The sequence below is a fragment of the Polypterus senegalus genome, chromosome 3 (genome assembly GCF_016835505.1).
Source record: "Polypterus senegalus isolate Bchr_013 chromosome 3, ASM1683550v1, whole genome shotgun sequence".
Classification (NCBI taxonomy): Eukaryota; Metazoa; Chordata; class Cladistia; order Polypteriformes; family Polypteridae; genus Polypterus; species Polypterus senegalus.
The window spans coordinates 130,058,106-130,084,326 of NC_053156.1; the positions used below are offsets into that span (position 1 = coordinate 130,058,106).

General features: G+C 39.2%; 1 protein-coding gene across 2 annotated transcripts in view; it reads left to right on the forward strand.

The window, feature by feature from the left end:
- Nucleotides 1–26,221, forward strand: part of slc16a10 (solute carrier family 16 member 10) — a 159,097-nt gene that overhangs the window by 103,079 nt on the left and 29,797 nt on the right. For both annotated transcript variants that reach the window (XM_039747937.1, XM_039747938.1), the window contains exons 2-3: nt 20,876–21,020; nt 25,517–25,949. In XM_039747937.1, coding sequence (XP_039603871.1) covers nt 20,876–21,020; nt 25,517–25,949 — 578 coding nt within the window. The remainder of the gene's footprint in view (nt 1–20,875; nt 21,021–25,516; nt 25,950–26,221) is intronic.

A 26,221-nucleotide genomic window follows, 5' to 3' on the forward strand; every position in this document is an offset into this window, starting at 1 on the left:
CATTTGAACCATTTCCTTCAATTTTACCTCCTATTTGTCATTTTTATTGCTTCACTCAACCATCAATTGTGGTTTAAGCATTAAAAGCAAAAATGGTCACTTTGAATTTTTTTTAAGTTTCCTGTTTGTACCAGCACATTCAAGTGTTGTTGAGGTTTAATATTGTGAAAGACAAAAAGAATACAACTTTGGCGCATAAACACATACCTTCTAAAAGCAACAGGAATAACAAAAAGCAAAGCTAATATGACTCATTTTTAACAATCTCATTTGCACATTTGTAAGTAATGGAGTTAAACAAATAAACCATTAGGTTTGTCTCAGCTGCTGCTAGAGTCAAGATTCAGACAGGAACCTTCACTAATTGTACGTCAGGGTGGAATTCAAATCAATGTCATTACACTCTACAGCCCTGGCGTTTGGCTGTTCATGGACGTTATCTCAGGGACAAATTTTGACAAAGATGTTGTAGTAGTGTTTGACATACAGTATGGAGGAACCCTCAGTCAGTGGAGTTACCTTTAAATGTCCTTTATACATTTGGGAAAGAAAAAGTCAATACAAAGTGTTAGAGGAGATGCTTCTATGTATCTGTGTGTGTATATCAAGTTCTCTCACTGTGTATTAAGAGAACTCGTTGATGAGTATAAATGTATCTAATAATTAACACACAATAATGAAATGTAACTGAAATACATACCTAAAGTCAAGGTCAGTTTTAGGCCACCCAAAATCTTATAGTGGGTACTGAGAATTCTATTTTGCTCCTGCCATTGACCCTCCGCATTGAGAGGAGCCAATTCAGGTGTTTTGGTCATCTGATACAGAAGCTCCCTGGACACCTCCATGTGGAGGATTTATGGGCTTGATCAGCTGGGAGGAAACTCCAGGAAAATCCCAGGGCTTTGTAAGATTGTATCTCCCAGATGACCTAGGAACACCTTGGGATACCACAGTATGAGTTATCAAGTGTGGCTAGGGAAAGGGATGTGTGGCCCTCACTGCCCCGCCATCCAGTTTCAAGTAAGTGGTGAAAAAATAAATGAATGCTGTCTTCTAGTTTTCTGAGAATTCCAGTTTCTTTGTTTGGTTACCTGACCATGTAAAATGTTAAAGCATCCACTCCCACCCCTGAATGCAGCAGTGTATAATATATTTTTTTTAAATCCATAAAAAAGTTCTCAGCAAGTAAAATAACACTCACATCCGCAGAATTAAAACCACTGACAGGTAAAGTGAATAACATTAGTTGTCTCTTTACATTGGTACCTGTCAAAGGGTGGGATACATTAGGCAGCAAGGAAACAGTAAGTTATTTAAGGTGATGTGTTGGATGCTGTAAAAAATGGAGAAGTATAAGGAACGGCACAACAATGACCACATTGTGATGGATAGTCAACTCGGTCAGAGCATCTCCAAAATGGCAGGTCTTATGGGGTGATCCCAGTATGCGGTGGTTGAAACCTACAAAGAGTTGTCCAAAGACAGGGTCATGGTTGCTCAAGATTCATTAAACAAAGGGTAGACCATCAGATATGACTTCACAGAAGAGCTACTTTTACACAAATTACTGAAAAACTAAATGCTGGCCTTGTGTGAAATGTGTTAGAACACACAGTGCATCACAGCTTGCTGCATATGGGGCAGTGTAGCCACACACGGGTCAGAGTGCCCATGCTGACCCCTGTACACCACCGAAAGTGCCTAGGATGGCACGTGAGCATCAGAACTCAACTATGGACCAATGGAAGATAGTGGCCTGGTCTGGTCCGTCACGTTTTCTTTTAGATAATGTGGTGTGTGTGTGTCATTTACCTGGAGAAGAGATGGCAGCAGGATGCACTATGTGAAAAAAGCATGCTGGCTGAGGCAATGTGATGTTCTTCTGAGAAACCGTATAGAAAAGTATATTCTTAAAAGTTGATGATTTGCATATATTCAAATTGTCTTAGTGCATGCTAGTATAGTAAGGGTTAAAAAGCCTGCATCTGCATATTTAATTATTTTTCTCTTTGCAGCTGCAAACCACCAATATCTTGTTGCCGAGCTTAAAAACTTCAGTCAAGGACACTGTGTACTTTGAGAGGGCTAAGCAGGCCATTGTTTTAAGAAAAGTGGTTACTTGCAGTGGCTGGGCCTCTGCCTCCCTGTCTGCCTGCCTGGACACTAAAATGAAGTGATGACAAGCCAAGGAAGTGTGTTTTATAAGAAACAGTGTCATTGTCTTAGAGATGCAGCCTCCTAGACCTCTAGCCTTGAGGGGTGTTTGTGCAACAAGAAACTATTCATTTGAGCGGAAAACCAGAAGACAGCATTCATTCATTTTTCCACCACTTACCTGAAACTGATCGCAGGGTAGTGAGGGCCATATATCCCTTACCCTAGCCACACTTGCCGCTTGCTATTTCATCTTATGTGTGGGTCCGCCTGATTCCAAGTTGCTGGTGGGAATCGTTTGACAAACAGGTCTCAGACACCTGCACATGGTAAGGACTAATGTTGGAAAGTTTCAGTTAGGTGATGGGCATTAGGTAGTGGTGAAGACCTGCCAAGTGAGCATTATGAACAGGACAAAGCACTATTATCATTGGGCTGGAAACATTGGTGGAACTAATTGGAGGCAGGTCCAAAGCTACAAGATGATTGGGAGTCAGATGAGGATGAGTAATGGGTTCTTTGATAAGAACCGTAATGAAAATATGATTTGCCCATCCTTGTATGCCCATTTCATTTGAATTGAGTTCATGTGTACATCACTCAATAAAGCTTGATTCGCCCTGCTCATCCTGAGGTCACTGAGTGTCTTCTTTGAGCAGCGTTTTTCTGCCACAACAACCTTGGGTCCTGGCATTCATGTGGATGTTACTTTGACACATTCCTCCAACTTAAAGATTGTTAAAGACCACATACACCCCTTCATTGCAACGGTATTCCCTGATGCCAGTGGTCGCTTTCAGCAGGATAATGTGCCCTGCCGCAGTGCAAAAAATGTTCAGGAATGGTTTGACAAACATGACAGAGGGTTCAGGGTGCTGATTTGGCAACCAAAATCCCCAGATCTCAATCTGATCAAACATGTGTAGATTGTGCTGGAAAAACAAGTCTCATCTATCTATCTATCTATCTATCTATCTATCTATCTATCTATCTATCTATCTATCTATCTATCTATCTATCTATCTACATGTCTTCTGTCTGTCTGTCTGTTTTTTAATTCTGTCTTTTTTGACAATGGTCAACAGAAAAACAACCCTTAATGTCAAAATCAAAACAGATCTCTGCAAAAATTATGGAAATTAAATACAAATGTAAAAAAAAAAACAATTGATCACATAAGTATCTGTCCCTTTTAATATGACACACCTAATTGTTTCTTGTGTAGCCAATTAGCATTAGAAGTCACATAATTAATAAAATGGAGATCACCTGCCTGAGGTTTCCATTGGCTGTAGTAGAAATGCACCTATATGTGGAAGGTGAGTCAGTATTATGGCAGATCCTACACAATGAAGACCAAAATAACACTCCAAGCAACTCCGTGAAAAGGTTTTGAAAAGCAGGGGGTGGAGGCAAGAAAATATCCAAGTCACTGAATATTCCTTGGAGGCCAGTTAAATCAGTCATTAAAAAATGGAAAATATATGGCACAGCTATAAATCTCTCTGGAGCAGGCTGTCCAAGTAAATAGAATGATTGTGCAAGAAGAAAACTAGTGAGTGAGACCACCAAGACAAGGAGATACAATCTACCGTGGTTAATATTGGAGAAATTGTACCTTCAACAACTGTTGTCAGGATGCTTTATCAATTGCATTTTTATGGGAGAAAGAAAGACACTTTAAAAAAACACATAAGACATCTCAGCAGCACACACATGGGAAACACTGAAGTCAACTGAAAGAAGGTTCTGTGGTCTGTAGAGAGCAAAAATGGGCTTTTTGGCCATCAGACCACACTCAGTTTTTGCCATAAGCCAAACACTGTACATTATCAAGGGTAACATGAATGCGTCAAAATATACGGAAATCCTAGAGGAAAACCTGATGCAGTCTCGGCAAGAAATCTGCACCATGGGAGATGTTTGTTTTCCAGCAAAGCAATGATGCCAAATATAAGGCCAAAGGTATATCGGATGTTTTGAATATAACAATGTTAAAGTCTTTAGTGGTTAAGTGCAAGTCCAGATCTCAATTGACTGAGAATTTGTGGCACTCACAAGCCCCAGGCACCCTGACAAAGATTGAGCAGATCCACAATGGAGAATGGAGGAAAATGGCAGTGTCCAGATGTGCAAAGCTGATATTAGCCAGGCACACAGACTCAAGGCTGTCATGGCTTCCAAAGGTGCATCTACTAAATACAGGCTTGAAGGAGTGACTATTAGTAATTAGTCATTTTGCATTTCATATTTGTAATTTATTTAAATCAATTGTGGTTCAGTGTTGAATAACAATAAAATGTGAACAGCATCAGGAAGGTAAAACACTTTTTATACACCTTGTAGCTAGTTAGGCTGTATATCTATCTATCTATCTATATGTTTATTGAAGCCCATGTCGATTCTCTGTGCCAAAGATCCAACATGCCACCCCTAGACTGAAAGTATGAAGGAAGCAACTGTGTTTCTTATGCATAGAAGAACTATACAAACCATAAAAATGTGTATCAATCAGTTGGCATTTTAAGCATTACTCAGAATTTGTATTCTGTTTGGGACCTGTAGAGTGATGTGCTGTGGTAAGTGCTACAAGTTCACAGGCCTATGTCTAAATAGTAGCCTTACCATGGCCTGTGTGGAGTTAGCTGGTTCTCTGTCTGTTTCTGTGGGGGTTTTCCCACCTTCATCCCAAAAACCTTAGTGGTAGTCAAAATGGCAACTCATTTGGTATCAACGTGTTCTGTTCTGTCTGGGTTGGTTCTTGCTTGTGACCCTGAACGGCATCAGTGGGATAAGAAATGGATGAATAGTACTATTTCTATTACAGTATTACATTTGAAGTGTATACTTTCTTGCAGTTTTATAGCTGTATTTGATTTCTATTGTTAAATTTGAAAAATTGATATTTAAAATCTGTCTTAAATCTTTCAAGTTCTTTGGCTGTTACGGCTGCTTTTTCCTATTTGCTGTAGTACTCAGTTTGTATATTTGATTCTGTAGTGTAATCTTATGACAGAACATACTGTTAAAAATTAAGCTGAATTAATTAATTGTCCCCCGTGACCCTGTATTCGGATTCAGCGGGTTAGAAAATGGATGGATGGATGGATAATTAATTGTCCATTCTTGAGGTGTTGGCTGCCAGCTTTAATACTGGTTTACATTGCATTAATTCTGTGCCCTTTCTTTTCTTTTCTTGTGATTAGTTACACATACACATACTTGCCAGTTCTAAGTAAACCCCAGGGATAAGATGTGTTCTGTCAGTTGTGCTTCTCAGACTTTGCTTTCGTAGTTGCGAGTTAGACTACAATCTGCTTCATCTACACTACATAACAGGAACTATTTTTAATACTCAGCAATTTTGAATTTTGGAAATTTTTGTTTCTGTGGCATCCTGACTAATGCAAATTCTGATGTATTGAATGTATGATTTGTGTTGTGTGCAGTTTTGTGAAATCCAGGAAATCCTAAAATCCATCTAATGACATGTCAAATCCTGTTGTCTTAGGGCCGCATGTGCAGTCTATGCTGGCTGAACCACAATACACTGCCTCTCCTTCTGAAACTGTGTGAAAAATCGGTCTGCATAAGTTTCATGCCACACTGCCCTCCATACTGTTTTGATTATCTGCTGCACCTCCTCTAACATCTTTAAAGCCAATGAGAGCAGAACTCCTCCATTATTGTATTTTGATAATTGAGCCCACTGTGGTGCAGCAATAGCAGATAATAGTACGCTCTCCCCCAAGGATGAGTCCTTTTTTTTTTTTGTACCTCAGCCTAGTTTGATTGATTTTGTTTTGTGAGAGAGATGGAGCTTAGGCCCTGTTAGATGAATGGGTAAAAAAGACTAAAGGGTCTCACTGACCTGCGTTACTGTGCTAACCTTCTATGGAACATGGGTTTGATTTTAGCTGAAAAGGCCATCACCTTGCTGTTTGATGAGCTGACTGAAACAAATACACTGTTTGACTGTGTAACTTTTAGATTAAGTTAAAACACAAAATATCAACTTTTAAAATGATCCAAAACCATGTATTCACACTGTTAGTCACTGGCAGGGGTCTCGCTCTGGTGCAAGCGAGTACCTGCTCCAATATCCAGCTGAACATATTGTGAACTTGCTGATGCCTTATTATGCAGGTAGCCCGCTTGTTAGCATGGTAAAAATAACAATTGCTATTGAAAAATCTAGGGCTTTTTAAGTTTATAGGGTGAGGAAATAAAGATCACAAAAACAAAAAAAAAAAGGTTTGGGGTAGCTACCCTGTATACTAGAAAAAGTAGGTTTTAGCAAAGAAATTTGTCTTTAGGGGTTGGATTCCAATAAAGAGCTAAGTAAAACTGATACAAATGGACGTTATATAGGTGAACTGCAAGAAATAATGCCTGGAAGTGATGTCATAAGGGCCGGAAGCGGAAATAATATCAGAACAACCGGAACTGGAAATAATTTCCTTAGACTCTGGTGGGATTTCCTTTGGCTAGTCTGCAGAGGAAATAGAGAAAGCGTTAGTGAACACTGCCATCCCCTGGTAAGGCATGTAATTGCAATCATTTGAACGTCTTAGCTGACTCCCCTGTGCACGTGTACGTGTGTGACAAGAGTCATTATTGCCACATGTAGACAATACTCTGCAACTCAACATGCGACATGGTTGCCACTCGCTTGCACCATAATCATTCAATATAGCTGCCTTACCTGCTCCAACATTCTCAATAGACTGAATGGTTTTGTCTCCTTTTTAATATTACTTATGAAAGCTGGGTACTCAGCTAAACTATACAGAGAGTGGTGTAGTGCTAATGTTTCAGATCAGGTTATGTATAAACAGTACATTCTGTTTTTTTACTGATCCACTCCAACTCCTTACCTCTGGCCTGTCCTGACAGACCATACACGACAGACACAGTTTCCATGGCTACATACAACAGTTTCCAACAGGATTCTCAAAGAATTGAGCCAAAGTTGTTTCAAATGCAGTGTAGCTGAGATGTGGAATCTGTCCTCGCAATATAGAGAGTAAATCAGAATGAACTCTCTTTTTCCCAATGTTGCTCTCACTCTCTTCCTCTCTTTCGTCTTTATTCCTCCCGATCTCCTGTGCCAGCCCGTACTTATACGGCTCTGTGGGTGCACCGGCTCAATCCCACACCGCCTGAAGCTGATTAAGCAATTGTGAACGATCACACCCTCACATGCGTCTCACCCAAATTTCCTCATCAACGCCCTGCAGCTACATGAACGCACCCACGAATACTGACACGACCAAATGGATTATTTTAAAAAAATTGGCCATTCATTTAGAGCAGCAGACCCACAATTTCACAAGACATGGTAGATCACCCGAGTGTACATTCGTACACCCCTATGCTTGTTTACACTTGGCCAGTGCGGAATAGTTAAAGAGGGAAAAGGAGTGCCAAGAGGAAATCACATATACCAAAAGAATGCACAAGTTCACACAAATAGTGATCTGGCCAGCATTTGAAAATGAGCCCTGAAGCAGGTGCATTAACCTCTGTGACACGGTGGAAATGATCTGATCTGATATTCTATCGGGCCCTGTGTGCATTTTCTTATTTTATAGCCTACTAAACTTGTTTTTTCAGATTGCAGGTGTATTACAAATACCTCTTCAACAATCTTATAGAATCTTGAGGATGTGGGGACCAGCAGCAGGCAAAGCTGCTGCATCTATTACCTGTCTAAATACTGCACCTAGATTTGCACAAAAGGCTACCTGATAATCTTAAGCCATACATAGCACAAGTAAATGAAATATTTATAAAGAGTTTAGACAAACTATATTCATATCAGTGCAAGAAATAATCCTGCTTATGGTAAACCTGTAATTACATGGAGTAAAGGCATGCGAAAGCTTTCACAACTGATTATCAGTTCCATAGCAGAGCCCTTGCAGAGACGGTGTGCCCTCTTATGGCTCATGCAAAGCCAGTTAAGTTGAAATCCTGGGTATGGACAGCAGGTATGTCAAGGTGTGTGACGTGAGCCAACAGTTAAAGTACACACAGATAGCATGTTAGCCTCCCAGCAAAAGACAAGCAGCTATTGGCTGCATATGTTGGCAACAATGTCTCGCCACTTCACACATGGCTTGAACGTTGACACAAAAGTGTCTTTTTTGTTTATTTTTAAATGGTTAACAGCAGCAGACAGAGCAGAGCTGCAAACTGAGATTTGGGCAGATGATTTGTGGACGGCAGATGGTGCACAAGCAGCATGTCTGCATGTTTCCATAAGACTGCTATTCATAAATTAAAGACACCCTGTAGTCTCACATATTTGTTTTATAGAATTTGGAAATTGTAGAGGGAGAGGATTTGGAAATTGTAGAGGGAGAAGTTCTGCTCAGATTAAATAAGATGACATCAAACAAATCACCAGGCCCAGATAATATTCATCCTCATGTTCTTAAGGAGGCTAGTGAGTACATATATAAACCCTTGACACATATTTTTAGGAAGTCACTGTGCACTGGAGAGATTCCAAAGGACTGGAAAATGGCAAATATCATCCCATTATATAAAAAGGGTAACATGCATCACATGAAAAATAATGGAAGGAATTATTAAGGATAAGATTGAGCAACACATGGCAAGGACAGGAGTTATTCTGAACAGTCAGCATGGGTTCAGAAGAGGGAGGTCGTGTTTTACTAACATGTTGGAATTCTATGAGGAGGCAACAAAAGGATACGATCAAAGTGGAGCTTATGATATTATTTATCTGGACTTTCAGAAAGCATTTGATAAGGTGCCACATGAGAGGTTGGGCATCAAGTTAAAAGAAGTGGGAGTCCAGGGTGATGTTTTTAGATGGGTGCAGAATTGGCTTAGACACAGGAAGCAGAGGGTGATGGTGCGAGGAACCTCATCAGAACTGGCCACTGCTATTTTTAATATATTAATATATATAAACGATTTACAAACTATATTTAGGAATATAAGTAACAAGCTTGTTAAGTTTGCAGATGATACCAAGATAGGTGGATTAGCAGATAATTTGGAATCCGTTATATCATTACAGAAGGACTTGGATAGCATACAGGCTTGGGCAGATTTGTGGCAGATGAAATTTAATGTCAGTAAATGTAAAGTATTACACATAGGAAGTAAAAATATTAGGTTTGAATACACAATGGGTGGTCGGAAAATCGAGAGTACACCTTATGAGAAGGATTTAGGAGTCATAGTGGACTCCAAGCTATCAACTTCCAAACAGTGTTCAGAAGCCATTAAGAAGGCTAACAGAATGTTAGGTTATATAGCACGGTGTGTGGAGTACAAGTCCAAGGAGGTTATGCTCATCCTTTATAATGCACTGGTGAGGCCTCATCTTGAGTACTGTGTGCAGTTTTGGTCTCCAGGCTACAAAAAGGACATAGCAGCACTAGAAAAGGTCCAGAGAAGAGCGACTAGGCTGATTCCAGGTCTACAGGGGTTGAATTATGAGGAAAGATTAAAAGAGCTGAGCCTTTACAGTTTAAGCAAAAGAAGATTAAGAGGTGACATGATTGAAGTGTTTAAAATTATGAAGGGAATTAGTACAGTTGATCGAGACTTGTATTTTAAAATGAGTTCATCAAGAACACGGGGACACAGTTGGAAACTTGTTAAGGGTAAATTTCGCACAAACATTAGGAAGTTTTTCTTTACACAAAGAACGATAGACACTTGGAATAAGCTACCAAGTAGTGTGGTAGACAGTAAGATGTTAGGGACTTTCAAATCTCGACTTGATGTTTTCTTGGAGGAAATAAGTGGATATGACTGGCGAGCTTTGTTGGGCTAAATGGCCTGTTCTCATCTAGAGTGTTCAAAAATAAGTGGATAAGACTGGCGAGCTTTGTTGGGCTGAATGGCCTGTTCTCGTCTAAACTGTTCTAATGTTCTAATTTAAATCACAATAGTATATACAGTCTCCTTGGATTAATCTGCATCAAGCCCTGCAAGTAGGCCCTCCAACCTGCAGGGAAAAACTTGGGGGTTAGTGGCAGAATTGGCACTCCAGCCACCATAAAAAAACCTCACACTGGTCCATTCCATCTGAACTAGTGTGGTGCTGAGGTCTCACCCATTGTATGGCTGCCCTCGGGTCCTAATCTGGGATCCTGAATTGGTTTGTCATGTGGTGGGTGCGGCAATGCACTGTATCAGTACGTGCTCCTAGCCTCTCTCTCTTGGGTTATGTCTGAGAGATATTTCAGACTTAAAAAAAATAATGAATTTAGGCATGCTCAACAGTTACCATTGCTCACTGTCAATACAGTCTATTGGAGTCTGCATGCTCTACTGTATGTGAAAACAATGTTAACGGCTACTCTGGTTTCCTCCTCCATCCTAAAGACATGCACCTGAGGATAATTAGGATTTTAATTTCATTTAGGCTGTTGTTAGTGAGTGTGGATGTGAGTGTGCCTGCTGAATTACAGTCATTCAGTCCACCTAAACAGTACTGCTAGAGTAAGCTCTGGCTTCTCTTGTTTTTATAGTCTAATGCAGTCTCAGAAAATTGATGGATGTTAAAAACCATTACATACTGTATGTAGGTCATCGGCTGAAATGAACAGCTTGTGTCTTTGTTAACAAACAGCTGAGCCCACCTAATCAGTCTGAAGCTGAATATACAGCCATCTAAAATAGTGCCAAACAACACATGCCTATGACCAGCTGCCTAGAACAGCTCACCTTACACTGTTGAAAACTGTAGAATTGTAAACAAGGAAGCTGCGGCTCTCCAATAAAGAATTAATTAACTGGCATGAAGTTGATTCCTACACAGATTAAATGACTGGCCACCTTAGGATCCACTGTGGCCCTCCAAAGCAGAAGCTAGCCTATCTCTGCCCAAAAAATGTCCAACTCAGGATGATTCAGTGAAAGGGAACGCTGTCACCAACCTATTGCAGTGTACTTTCTAAAAAAGTTTTGCCTTACTGCTGTAGTTTTAAACACTTTTTATAAAATAAAAAACAAATTATATAGAATCTTTCTGTTCTAAAGACTAGCCCAGTAAAACACTATTGTGTTAATGTGTTGCTTGTTGGTTGGACTTACAAGTAAGAACTTCACCATACACTTCACACCTAACAATATACTGTATCTATTACTGCTACATGAATGTACAGTAGGAGCAGAAGAAGGTGCAGTGAGTATAGGGAAAGGGTGAAACTGGCCCACCATTTGCTTTACAGCCTCTAGGTCACACTTAATTTATTTTTATGCCGTCTTTTTTTTTTAAATATCTGTATTTTATGGGGGATCATTTCAATGAAGAGGCTGTTCCTCTGTTCAACGGTTTATTCATAGGGTTCATGATATGAAATGTAATCATGCCAGGATTTTATTTTAATTTAATTTAATTAATTGCTTCTGAATGTTCCTTGGTTTTTTAATTTTTTCGAACATTGTTTCCAAGAAATCCATTGGTTTATATTTTTTTTATTTCAAAGTGTTAATAATAATGTTGAAAATGAATTATGTTCTCCCATGGCATTGTAATAGTATCTTATGGCCACCTCCTTTTATCTAGGCAGTTAATGTGCAGTTACCAGGCAAGACAATCAAGTGCAGTGCGGGGTGAGCCAGGGTGGGTTTTTGGTGGGTGCTGGTGGGGGTGTTTTTTATTTTTTTAATTTCAATATCCATCCGTTATCCAACCCGTTATATCCTAACACAGGGTCACGGGGGTCTGCTGGAGCCAATCCTAACCAGCACAGGGCACAAGGCAGGAACAAACCCCAGGCAGGGAGCCAGCCCACCACAGGGCACACACACACACACACCTAGCACACACTAGGGACAATTTAGGATCGCCAATGCACCTAACCTGCATTTCTTTGGACTGTGGGAGGAAACCGGAGCACCCAGAGGAAACCCACACAGACACGGGGAGAACATGCAAACTCCACGCAGGGAGGACCCGGGAAGCGAACCCAGGTCTCCTGTAGTAGTGAAGGAGAGAATTAAAACAAAACTGAGTGCCATTATGAACAATGTTGCACATCCTCTCTCGTACACACTAACAGTGAGAACTTTCAGCCAATTAATTATTCAGCAAAAGTGTGTCACGAACCACAATCGGGCCTCCTTTATACCAACAAATATAAGCCTGCATAATGTCTTACTATAATTGTGACTGCAAAGTCTGAAGTTTTCTTTAAATTTTCTTGCTTTTCAGTCACCCTAATTTCAATAAGAAAAAAAAAATTTTTGCTTCAGCAATGGTGTGATAAAAGCATAGCACTAGAAAACTTCCAGATTTTCCTAGGAGGACTGAACGTAGAACTTTAAAGATTGGTTGTGGGTAATAGTGATGATAATAGCAAAGCTGTCACCGTCTGGCTTTTTTATAGTCTTTCTTGGATCACAACTTTGTGGTTTCACACCACCAGAGTCCCAAGTTAACACTTCACAAATCACAAAATATGAGTGTGTTCTACCATGGATTATCTTTGTCTACATTCCTACAACTCTTGTGAGGTATAAGTGAGTTCAGAAAATGAAAGAATGACCGGACAATGAAAAAGGAGAGAAGTATGGATAAAGCTTAAAAGAAGAATTTATAGCAGAATATGATAAAACTCACCAAGAGGTACAGGACAATTAGTGCACAAGTAGAATTATGTTTTTTGAGAAGAACATGTTTCCTAATGCACATTCATTGATACCTGTATTTCAAACTCTTAAGTAATTTGCTGAGCTGTGTCTTCCTGGTGGTGTTTTTACTTTTTTTTTCTTATTTTTGCAAGTTTAGCTGATTGGGTGAAGGTCAGAAATTTACCTTTGGCACACTCTCAAAAAAATGGTGGTGGGCTGTGTCATTGTGCGTCTGATTAATTAGATGTTAGTGAGAAGACCTTTACGCTTATATGTTTGTGAGGAGACCTTTACACTGATGTTGCCAGCCATTTTTGGTTCATGTAAGGATGTTTAAAGATGAGAACTTTCATAGACCCTAATCCTATATACTCTTATCTTCTTCATAGAAACTGCTCAGATGAAACAAGCTGCAGCTTCGGGCATGACGAGGGATTCTTGATATAGTCAGGCTCATTCAGTGGCACTGTACTCTGCCTCATAGATCCTGATGGTACACCCCTTATCCATTCATTTACCTAATGTTCATATTCCAATTTAGGCTCATAGGGAACAAGGCCCTGTCACAGCAGCATAATGTACAAGGTTGAAAGCAGCCATGGAGGAGATACCAGTCACTCATACCACTCTAGAAATATTCACTTAACCTAACCTGCACGTCCCCTCACCAAAATGCCAGAGAATTACTGAAAGTTCTCACTAGCCTTTCCTTAAATGCCTCTTCTCCTGTGATATTTCGTGGGAATGAGAATTGTTTACTCCAGATGGAGGTATGCTTACTCAATCAGCAGCTGTTCTCCTTTCCAGTTGTCCATTTCTGGGTGGCCTCTTCTTTCAAGGCTGCAGTGGTGAGTGTTTTTAGTATCCATTCTGATTATCTCTGAACTGCCAAGTAGATTAGAGTACCTAGTCAAGCTCCCAAGGACAGACTTATCTTCAGGGCACAGCATGTACTGTAGGAAATCCTTGACGTGAGGACAGAGGACTTAAGGGGAGGGAAGTGACACTTCCTTTAAATTGCGTGTTTTAACTCGGACATGAACAACAGCTATGTCAAGTGGCCCAGAGGGATATGCTACAGAAGGGCAAACTCAGGATCCCTGCTGTTTAAATGTAAGGAGCAAGTAATGCTTATCTTTTGAAGAGTAATTATTGATTCAAAATTGCAACACCCCAGTCATTTATTTTATGACAAATAATGCTCTTTGCCCTTTTTTTTAGATTTAGTTTATCACAGCATGTTTCTCAGTCATTTTCCATTCACCCAGCCTTTGACCTACACTACAACAAAAAAGAAAGAACTTGACAACAGAAAGAGTTTATGAGGTGGGCAGAAATGTCAAACACACCTCAGCTAGAAGAGTTAACTTGAAGAAACATCTGAGTCTGCAGACGATATCTACACACTGACTCTAATGGGCAGGAATTGATCCTGATGAATACATCGTTGAGCGTACTTCTAGTTGTTATGAAATTCTAGCTTTTAATTCCATGCCACTTACCCATTAGTTTTCTGAACAACTTGTACATGTTCAGATCAGAGATAACAATATGCACAGCTATCAGCTCTGGGCCAAGTTCCAGTTTTGATATGGCAAACTCATTAGACAGTCTAACAGAGGGCATAAAGTTAAGGATGACTTCCAGTCAACCATCTTACTTATTTAACCATTAGAAAGTCGTCTATGTGTCGTGACAATAGAGGGCACTCTTGTAGTGTCTCCAGCATCAAAAATGAGGCAAAACCAAAGAATTACAAGGATGTCTTTTTTTTTTTCATATACAAAACATAAACCCAAGAGAGGAATAAAAAAGGGCTAAGAACATGTCACATTGAACACAAAGCAAAATCCTCTCTAACAGCCCTGTATCCCTGTATATGTTGTGAGGTGGCTCATCTACTTGCCCACTGAGGAAAGCACTAATCCAACACTCTTACTTTCTTTCTTTTTACTCATAATTTTCGGTCTGACCTTACACTTTCTCGCAGCTGTTAAGCATTTGCCTTAAGTCACCTTCTGACCCCACTTTCAATGGGGTGATGTTGCTGAGACGTTTTTTTTCCACTTTCAGAATCAGGAATATTGATTTGTTAAGTCTGACTTGATTGTATGGAAGTCCCAATATAAATTTTAAGGAACAAGGTAATCTCATGTCCCTCATCTCCCTTCTTCTTCATAACCTATCCCATGTGGGCACTCTATGCCAACACCTACCAGTTTGGAGGAATCATCCAGGCCTTTACCTATCCCCTTGTGATGGTCTGGCTTGGCTGCATCGGCCATAACGTCCTTGAACCCAGGACCATCGATAGTCATATCTGAGGATAAGCTGGGCAATTAGGGCACTAAATAATAAGTTTAGAACAAGTTCTTCTCCCAGGCAGATTTTGCCAGGCTCACCTTCCATCTTGCATCTCTACGACCCTTTTTCTCTCAGGCATCTTCTTGACAGCTAAGTCCATTTCCTTTTCCTTGCACCATTTCCCCTGTCTTAGGAACTACATTTAAGGTCCTTGGTTCCACAATTCCACCTCTTTTTAATAAGAGCTTGTTCACATTGAGTCAACAGCACATATTGCCTGGCTGTTTTTAAAATCAACACACTGTCCATAGCATTTCACTAGGATTTTGTTAGTTGTACTTGATTTGTTAAATCTACTAAAAATAAACACCTTCAGCTTCTTGCTTTAAATCGAGATACGGTAGTCATTTATGGTAAAGGAAGATAGTTACATTTATTAATTATGATGCTTTAGAGTAGCGATGATTTACATGTTGAGTATCGCATGCAAGTAAGAATTTCACTTCATCTGTACTCGTGACAATAATGACCCTATGAACTTATAAGTGACACAAACTGAGCAAGAGATGTGGTAAGACAGTTAAAGAGAGCTGTGAATTTCTTGTGAAGGAGAAAGTCCGTTCAAAAATCTTAACATGGTTGTGGTAACTGCTTCTAATATTCTGCAGGAGTTCTTGCTATCTGTACACGTGCAGGCACATGTGGTTGGTAGATTTCCTTCCTTACCCTGGGGCACCTTACATTCATTAAGTAGCCTGTTCTTAATAAGAATGACACAATTTAAATGATTATTTTGCACATTGGCTTTATTCAACTTTAAATGTACAATATTTAATTAAAAAAATAAAGTTTCACTGCACATTTGTGCTTTAATCATTCTATACTTGGTTGCAATGTTGTAACATATTGAGCTGAAGTCCTTCCTGTTCTCTGGAGTTTTTGTGTTCTTTTCATCTTTTGTATTTCTCTTTACTCTTGTTTTGTCAGAACTTGGAAACAGAGATGGAGGGTATATCAAGTAAGCTGATTTGTGTTTCTAACAAATAAAATAAGGTTCTGTATTTTAATATATTCCTGTTTATCACGGTGCTGCAGAGTGGCAATGTGTTGCATGTACATTGGATAGGCAAGGAAGAATTGCTCTGTACTGTGTACAAATGGCAGCTCCACTACAACTATGACTACTAACTTAATTCTCATCTGTGAATGCATGTTTCTGTCTCCATTTTGAGAAATTCTGCCCACCCTGACACAAAATTATACCACGATATGTCTTCTGTGGTTTACAGTTTGATTTTATTTTTGCATTCGAAAGGTTTCCAGAGTAGCACCATGGTCAGGTGGTGAATGCTATCTCCTTTCAGGCCTATACCTGTCTTCATTTTCTGTTTGTGCTAGAGGGTGTTTTCTTTGGATACTTCAGTTTCCACTGTAACAGATAGAGGGCGCTATCGTCCTCTTGAACCCTTGGACAATATGTCAGACACCAGGTAAAAGTCCAATAATACAACTTTTTATTAATCAACAGTGCCCAAAAGTACCCCCCCCCCAATACTCATATAATTACACAATACTCAATAACAATAAACCAAGCCACCACTCCCAGGCGCGTTGCCACCCTTCCACCCAGCTCAGCTCAACCCTCTGGGTTTCCCACAATCCTTTATAGTCCTTGACCCTGAAGTGTTTCAATCTCTCTGTCCGTGTGACTAGGAGCACTTCCGGGTCAGATAAAAACTCCTTTTTCTTCAAGCACGTTATTTCCTCTGTCCACGTGACTAGGATGCACTTCCAGGTTGTAGGTGAAAATACTCCTTGTTCCTTCCTGCAGCATCCTCTAGTGACCCCCATGGTATCCAGCAGGGCTGTGGATAAAAACTCCATTGTCCAGGATTCCCTGCTGGCCTTCGGGGCACCTCCATGCTGCAGGAAGGTCTCCATCTGGCGGCCTGGGGGTATTGGCTGGGATGAACAGCCAGCCATATATCACACCACATACGATCCAAAGACATGCAGGTTCAGACCTGTATATGATGAACAGGTACTGTATCCCCATCTAGATCTTGATCATGCTACTCTAAACGGCATCTTTCTCCCTGACCCCAGATTTGAGTGAATGAACTGCAAAAGTTAATTAATGAGTCAATAAATAAATAAATAACTGTTCTCTGCTTTTGGGCTTTGGAGCTCACCATTCATTTCAAATGTATATAGTACCATTAATTTTAACTTTACCTGTTTGATTAGGGTCTCTTAAAACAAATCCCCTTTAGTAGCAATTAAGATTGTCTTTAATCATAGATGCTATAATGTCACTTATAAATACAAGATGGAAGACACAGTCCTAAAGGAAGAAACCTCTGAAAAGGATTTAGGAGTTTATGTTGGCACAACATTTTTAACTTCTAAGCAATGTGCAGAATCAAAATAGTCACAAATCATAAAAACTGTTCAATATAAACCAAGGGGCATTATTTTCAGACTGTATAACACACTAGTGAGACTGTATCTGGAGTATTGTTTGCAGGTCTGGTCACCATGCTCCAATAAATTACATAACAGCACTTAATTCATGCCACCACATGCAGCCCAGGACTTAAGGACATGTCCTGCTCTGATAGACTCAGAGAATTAATTAGACCTGTTTAGTCTCGAGCAGAGGAGACAGTGTGGGGACCTAATCCAGGTATTTGAAATCCTTAAAATTGCAGAATTACTTCAACTTAAGGGTGAATCACATACTCGAGGACACCAGTAGAAATAAAGGGGAAGTGTGTTTGGTACTCAAAGAGTTGTGAGAATCTGGCGCAGACTACCAAGATTTGTAGTTGAAAGTTGAAACAGAACCCTTTACAACTTGAAGAAGCATCTGGATGAGTTATCAGAAAATGAGCCTGATTGACTTAATGTGCTCGTCTTTTGTTTTTATAAACCTATAAAATACTGTTTATTGGTTAGTGCAGCAGAGTGGATAGCATTACTGCTTCACAACACTTGTGTATAGTTTTATTCTTGACTTTTGGGTCATTTCTGTTTTGTCTGCCGGTTTATTCTAACAGTTCATGCTATTTTGATCGTTGACTTCAATCCATTGAGCATAAGAGTACCCCCTTGTGCCCAGTGTTGTGAAGATGCTTTAAATTAAAACTGGGGGTTTGCAAAATGAATGAATGATTGCCGTCTTGTTGAGAATCCAGTAAACTTCTTTGAGGTTCTTATAAAAGCGCATTCACCCAGCTGTCTGTTCTTCAATCCATGTTTGAGCCAGCTAATCCAGTTTTGGGTAGCAGGAAGCTGCAACCTATTGTGGCTGTATTAAGTGCAAGGCAGGACCTGGCCTTGATCAGGGCTTCTGCCTATTGAAGGGTACATACTCATCATACCAGGCCCATTTAAGGTCACAAGTTAACTAAACATGTTTTTGGGATGGATGTACAAGCACAAATTGATGTAACAGGACCAGTAAACTACAGCCCATTCTTCTGAAGCTACCCACTGTTCTGCTGGGCCTGTCCGTTACAAAAGATGCTTTATACAAAAAAAGATTCATGGCTTGGCGATTAGGTTACCAAATATGAGTCTGTACGGTTTTACATCTCAAGACATGTCTGGGCAACCAGCCACAGGAATCACTGTTGAGCGCTAGGTGTAAACAACCTACGTCAGCATGCAGACTGCGAAAGGGAAAAAAAAAAAGAAAAGCAGATCAATGGCATACGTGCAGCAGAATTTGCTGAGACCACATGGTTAATAATTAGGTGTCTTCATCTGCGTTCACTTCAGGCTTTACTTTTTAATAGTTGCTGCCTTTTCACAATGCGTTACAATAACATGGTTATAGAATTGCGCTCATTTTTCATTAGTGAGTTCTTCAGTGAATGTTAATGAAACTGTTAATGGAATTTTAACTTTGTTTGAATCATTAACTTGGTTTACTATTCAGTTGACTAAATGCACTTTGTATTTGATCTCATTATATTGCTTTTAGAAGGCCTGTTTTGAATGCCACTATATAAAATACTATAAGGACTGCCAGTTAGGTTTTCTGAACAAAGCTACTGGACTAGCTGACAAAAGTCTCATATGAAAGATTCATTATGAAATTAGGAGATGTAGGCATCAGAGGCAACCTACAAAACTGGATCTCAACTTAATTAACAAGCAGAAGACAAAAAAAGTACAGAAAAGAAGAGAATTCTTCATGTAGGGTGAGGTCATCAATGGAGTTCCTCAGAGGTCTGTTCTGGAGCTACTAGTTTTTCCAATTTACTGTATATTAATCACATACATTCTGGTGTAGTTAGTAATAAAGTATGAAATTTACTGATGATACTAAAAGTGTAAGGATAGCAACTAATGAGGAAGCAGTAAAAGCAATTAACAAGTACAGCATTTGGATAATCTTCAGAAGTGGGCAAACACAGTTTAGGGTTGTAGAAGAGTGCAAACACAGGCGTTGTTAATTCAGAATCCAGGATGGGAGAAATTGTTTTATAGGAAGTAACTTCTGAAAAGGATTTAAGGGTTTATGTTGATATACTGTGACTGTTGCATTGTCTAAGCAATGTGCAGAAGTCAATAAAAAGGCAAATAAAATTTTAGTTTCTACCGTAAAAAGGCGGAATGGTGGCTCCGAGGCTAAGGATCTAATCTGGTATCTGGAAGGTTGCCGGTTCAAATCCCATTACTGCCAGAAGTGATCCTACTCCGTTGGGCTCTTGAGTAAACCCCTGCACATGAAAATTACTCTGGGGTGCTTTACAATGGCTGATCCTGTGCTCTGACCTCCAATTTCTCCTTGGGAGTTAATTCAGTGTGCCAAAAAAATAAAAATTGTTAAATATAAATTGAGAGATGTTAAAGTCAGACAATATAATACACTAGCCAGACCACATCTGCAGTTCTAGACACCATATTTTAGAAAAATGACCCAGCAGCACTTAAAGCTGTTGCAGAGGAAGGTAACCAGTTGCACCTCAGGACTGAAGGACATGTCCTACTGTGACAAGCTCAGAGAATTAAACCCTTTAGTCCAAAGCACAGGAGGTTAAGTGGGGGCATATTGCAAAGTGTTGAAAAGATGTTTTAGTCGTGAAGTGTCTAGGAAGGGGTAGTATGGATATACTGTAATTCATGAGGTTTCTGCTTTATTCTTACCCATGTACCTACTAAGTGGTATTGGTGAAGCTAGCAGGAGGTGCCAACCCCATAGTTTCAATGTGGATCCCAAGGCCCCAGTGCAGTGGCAGGGACGCTGTACTATAAACATGGCACCATCCTTCAGATGAGACGTAAAACTGAGCTCCTGACTCTCTCTGGTCATTGAAGATCCCTGGGCATCCTTTGTAAAGAGCAGGGTGTTTCCCGATGTCCAGGCAAATTGCCCACCACGGCCTGGTCATTCTGGCCCCCTGTCTCTGACTGGCTATTTCTCTCACTACTTCACCACGTACCAGCTAATATGTTTTGAGCGCACTGGCGCACATTTCCTACCATTGCATCAACCAGGTGGATGCTGCACATTAGTGGCTCCCCACTCACTGTGTAAAGCACTCTGGGTAGTGACAAAAGCATTATATAAATGTAATGAATTATTATTATTATTCTTATTACTTACACATTATTTGACCCTGAGTCAGTCTCTCAGCAGGCCAGATTTGAAGTGTAGAATCATTGAACCAGTTGTAGTATACGTTTGTCTTGTATGGAGCTTTAATTAAGCACACATTTATATGTGTTAAGAAAGCCACTGTTTTGACCAATTTGGTTTTTTTTTGTCTCTTTTCAGCTTTGGTGGGCTCCCTGTCAATGGGGGTGATTTTCTTATGTTCTCCCATTGTAAGCGTCTTCACAGATCTTTATGGGTGCAGAAAGACTGCCATCGCTGGAGCTACAGTTGCCTTTATTGGTCTTTTTTGCTGCTCTTTTGTAACGTATGTATGCAAGAAAAGTTCTTTTAATAGTTTTTTAAATTAAGGCTTAAAGTATTTTTTTTCCGTTTAAGTAATAGATTATTTTTACCCCAGGGGGTTTTAGTCATATAAACAAAATCCCCTGATATGCAATGTAATTAAAAAGTTAATAGCACTCTGGAATTTTGAGATCATACCACTTCAGTTTACAACACAAATGTTTTGTTAAAAAATATAAAAGACCTATATATTTTATAAAAATATAAAATGTGTTAATTATGGCACGAAGAGTGTGATAAAGTAACATGTGTAAAGCCAGATATATTGTGCAATGTTTATATTATCGTACGCATTATTATACGGTATGTTATTGTGTAGATTATATCTTTACAGGGATTACCTGTTTTCACTCTAATAATTTTTATTCGATATAGATAACAAAACCTTTTTTTCTATGATCACTGATAACAAGTCACTACCCACTGCTGAATGGACTAAAATTGTTTTAAACGCGATTAAAAATAGATTATTTAATTTACAATACAGACATTTGGAGTGATCATTTTAGAGTTAGATTTCCATATTATGCACGCTGACAAAATGCTGTTAAGGTTGTTATTAGTTAAATTTAATATTTTCTTCTTGATATTTTGTTATTGTAATTCATGACCCCAGAATCCTGAAATGAAAATATGTCAATTTACAAAACATTAAAAAAAATATTTTAATGACAAAAACATGATGATGAAACATGAAATACCTGGCTGCTCCATTTCTTCCTTTTTTTCCAACAGGTGGCAATTTCTGTCTAATAATGTAAATAGAGACGACTGACCTACACTTTCTTAATCTCACTCCTATTTACCCCTTTCTTACTTCTGTAGTCAAAGACCACCCTCAGTTACCTGTGCTCACCAAGGAAAACTGCCTGATGGCGGCTTCTTTGTACATTTTGCTACTGTCTCTGGGTACATGATTTAAGAGGCTAGCATTCACCATGCACGGTCATTACAGGCCTCATGTTATGGGACTACTGCTCCCACTGAAGCAACCTGGTTCTGGGGCACACAACCTTAATGGTACCATCAAGCAGTGTGGCTTCTTCCAGACCAGTACTGAAGGACTACATTTCCTATAATCTGTGCTCCTTCTTCCTACAGATTGGAATCGCAGTCATGGTAGTTGTGCTGTGTTTATTTTTTGTTTATATGAAAAACAGCAAAACAGTGCATGTATGTAAAAACTAGGTAAAGATGTTGCTTTGGTTTCCCAATTTTTGCTTTTTTACAAAGAAGAGAACGATAATATTGCAAAATATGTGACCCTCTCAGTATATGACAGAGGTTCTCAACCTATGGTGCCTGCAAGGTGGCATTTGTAAATGAGCTGCAGACATGCGTGTGATACGTGGGGTCTTGCTGTGGGCGGGACATTCATAAAGGTGAATTTTAAGAGAATGGAGTTTGGACCTTACAGTGATCCATACGAGGTCTACAGCTGACTTCTGTGTAAGACCACATTGTGAGATGGCACTGATTTTGAGGTTTGATTGACATTTTTGGGGGACTGAATTGAATGTAATACCTGCTGCTTACACTCACTCAGCCCACCTCTCCTGAAGGCAGTCCTGGCTGTAACCCAGCAATTTAAACTGTGCGGAGCATCTGTTTTTCAACTGCAGTGTAGGTGTTACTGTGTTTGATCATGTGTCATTTGAACACACATTGATCGTGTGTGATTTCCTAATAGTGCTTGATGCTTCATGGGGTACCCCAACCCTGAGCTTCACGGCAGACACATTTACAAAATTACTGAGATTAATAAAGGTAAATTTCTCAATTTATATTTTAAATTTTATGCTTTGAGTTAAAAGCTTATTTTTTAGCTCAATTTGTTCACCTGCAATACTGTATGTCGTTCAGTTTATGTGTTCAAAAATTAGAAATCTACTTTTGTACTGGCTGCAAACATAAATCAAAACATTTTCTAGGGGTGCGAGGCATAGAACAGGTTGGGAACCACTGGACATGCAGTAGTGAGAGTCAAGATAGCTGGTGATAAATAAAACACCACGCGTAGTTTGTTTTCAGTGATACTAAATGAGGCAGCAGGACTGTGTTAATCAGAGATCTTGCCAACTCCACTATGCCATTTTGCACAGAGCACTGCCTACTGCAGGACTTCCAGCTTCTGACCATGCAGTCTTTGGCACCATTCAATACAGTGTCTGTTAGAGTGAAATCTGGAATGGTCCACTCAAGCTTTTACAAGAACCCACACTTCTATTTCTAAACACTTTATGTGGAGACTGTCAGCAAATCTAAGTAAATCAAATAAACCCTATGATAGTTGTATTATTTTAGCTTTTTACCTCAAGGCGTATACTTTTGGTTTTTCATAGTATATGCAACAGCCTTACCACCTCAGGAGTTCTAGGTTTGAAATCCAAATCTAACTGTCTTCGTGGAGTTTGCATGTTCTTCTTGTTTTCCTTTTGTTGTCGTGTAAAGGTTCGATGGGATCTCTGTATTTGTGTAATCTTTATCAGGTGTACTCCCCCTCTTTATTAGCATCCTTTCCTGGATTATTTTGTCTTGTGTACCCACTGTTGCTGGTTAGGCCATGGCTCCCCATTCCAAGATATTGGAATAATATGCAAAAAAAAGTACAAAAACAGATTGACAGAGTTAGATGATTTTTCACTACTGACATCTTCATGCATAGTAGTGCCTAGTTATAGTCCAAGCTACATACAGATCTAAAAAGTAAAACTGATTTAACACCAAACATCTAAGCAGGGCTAGCTCTCAGTCAGCATAGCTCATTTCCCACATCAACCAATGTTTTACTTGATCCGTCTCTTGTCTCAGTCAGTACACAGTAAAATTCTATCTTTAAAAGCTGAAAGGCATTGTGACAAGTCAGCTTTAAATATTCAAAAAAACAAGACCCATCACGAGACTCTCCAAATGGCTGAATCTCACTGTAGCACTGTAAAAGTGCTGAGAATGCCTTCATGCTTGAAAAAATTCTGTACTTAGAATAAATGTTTTTAAAGGTCTTGCCGCTCAGAGCCCACAGACTGTGATTATGGCTTTATTATAATCGTTTATGAGCAACTAATGAATATTTAGTTTACAGTTTTGATCTAATCAAGTAGCGATTAGTTTTTTACATTGCACATCAAACATTCTACACCAGCACACACACAACATTGCCTCTGAGCACCACCAGACATTAAAATGAGATATTTCCTTTTAGGTGTAAGATATTAAACATCTCTTCTTTTATTTTTAACAGAACCCAAATGAGTCTCTTAGTATTGTTTTTTGGGATCTTTTTCTTCCTGCCTCTATGGCTCCACTTGACATACTGCATGATGCCTCACAGCTTCTTTCCTTAGAGGGAGGCACTGACATTTCCAAAATCCAAACTAAAGTTTTACAACGTACACTTGAAGTCTCTTGCATGCTCTACAGAATAGGGCATGGGCTATAGAAATTTAGCATTTTCAATACACATCTCAGTATGCATTATATACAGTAATATTTAAAAATATAATTTCAAATGCTTTCATACTTTTTAGTCGTATTCATCTGCCAAACATTCCTGTTTAGATATCAGATTAAATTTGTCCTAATTTTGCCCTCTTGAGGAGTCCTCTTATTCCAGCTGGTTTTATTCCCTATCATTCTTGATGCAGCCTAGCATGATTATGAATATTATCATTTAAAGTCACTTTAAGGCTTATGTGAAAAAGCTGGATTGGTGCCATCTGTTATGTAATTTCAATCAGTTTTTTGCTTCCAAGGAAGCCTCCACGCCTCCCATTGTGCTGCCTACTGTCGGCTTGGGTGCGTGTTTTTTTTTATCCTGTGGCTCTTCAATGAGATTTGGAACACTTAGTTCAAAGCTTCTCCTCTAAATCCTACAACATAATCATTGAAAATAGTTGTTATTCCATCACCTGTTTTCTTTTTACCACTAAGGGTCATCTGCTAAACAAAGCTGCTCTTGTTGTTGTCTCTTTCTAGGCTGACAGCTGTTCCTTCGCCTTACTTTTTCAACCTTGTGACTTTTGTCTTAGCTCTATTTTTATATCATTATCATGCTGGTCCAGTAGTAACAAATGACATTTGTAGATGAGTTTTTCACTGAAATTTCTGACTCTGTAACAATTTCTGAAAGGATCAAAATGTATTAACGATGATGTATACAAATATTTTTCTGACTTTTTATGATTTTCTTTTATATGAGAATTGGATTGATGGCATTAATTTTATTCTATCATGGAAACGCCTTCTACATTTTACCTTATTGAGTCTCTTCATTGTTCTTTTTAATAAAGTACATTTTGATATTTGTTATAACACAAAGCAGTCTGATTCTCAAGATCCACCAAATCAGGCATCATTGTTCATGAAGTAAAATCAGCAAGGCCGATTGCAAAACCAGGTACAAACAATCAAAAAAATGCAATGTCACTAACATAGCTTCTTCTCCATTTTTCTCTTCAGTTCACTTGGGCCATTATATTTCACGTATGGGATTGTATTTGCATGTGGCTGCTCCTTCTCCTACCAGCCATCCCTGGTTATCTTAGGGCACTACTTCAAGAAGCGACTGGGCCTTGTCAACGGCATTGTGACCGCTGGAAGCAGTGTTTTCACCATCTCCTTGCCTTTTCTCCTGAGGGTGGTTCTGGAAAAAATTGGTCTGTTCAACACTTTTCGTGTCATGAGCATTTTTATGTTCCTCCTCATTCTTGCTGGATGCACATACAAGCCACTGATTCCTTCTCAACCAAAAACAAAGGTGCAGAAGCAGGGACGCTGCATGTTTTTGAGAAGGTTCTTCAACCTGAAAATTTGGAAATTTCGAGGATACCGTATCTGGGCATTTGGCATCCCGGCTGCACTTTATGGATACTTTGTGCCTTATGTCCATTTAGTAAGTATTTTCTCTGTATTAAAAAAATGTATTACTCTGATTTATCAGATATTTTAATCTAGATATTTACTTATATTAGTGTTTTATCTTTTTTCATGTAGAAAAATGTCATGATTAAAAGTAACAAAACTCCAAAGAACCTGTTTACAATCGAAGGGATTTTCACCACTCACATGATTTATGACAACATAAACGATGTGGCTGCTGGTTTATTTTTTAAGAAATTTCATATTAAGAAACTCTGTACTTTTGTTAAACATCCTGTTTAATAA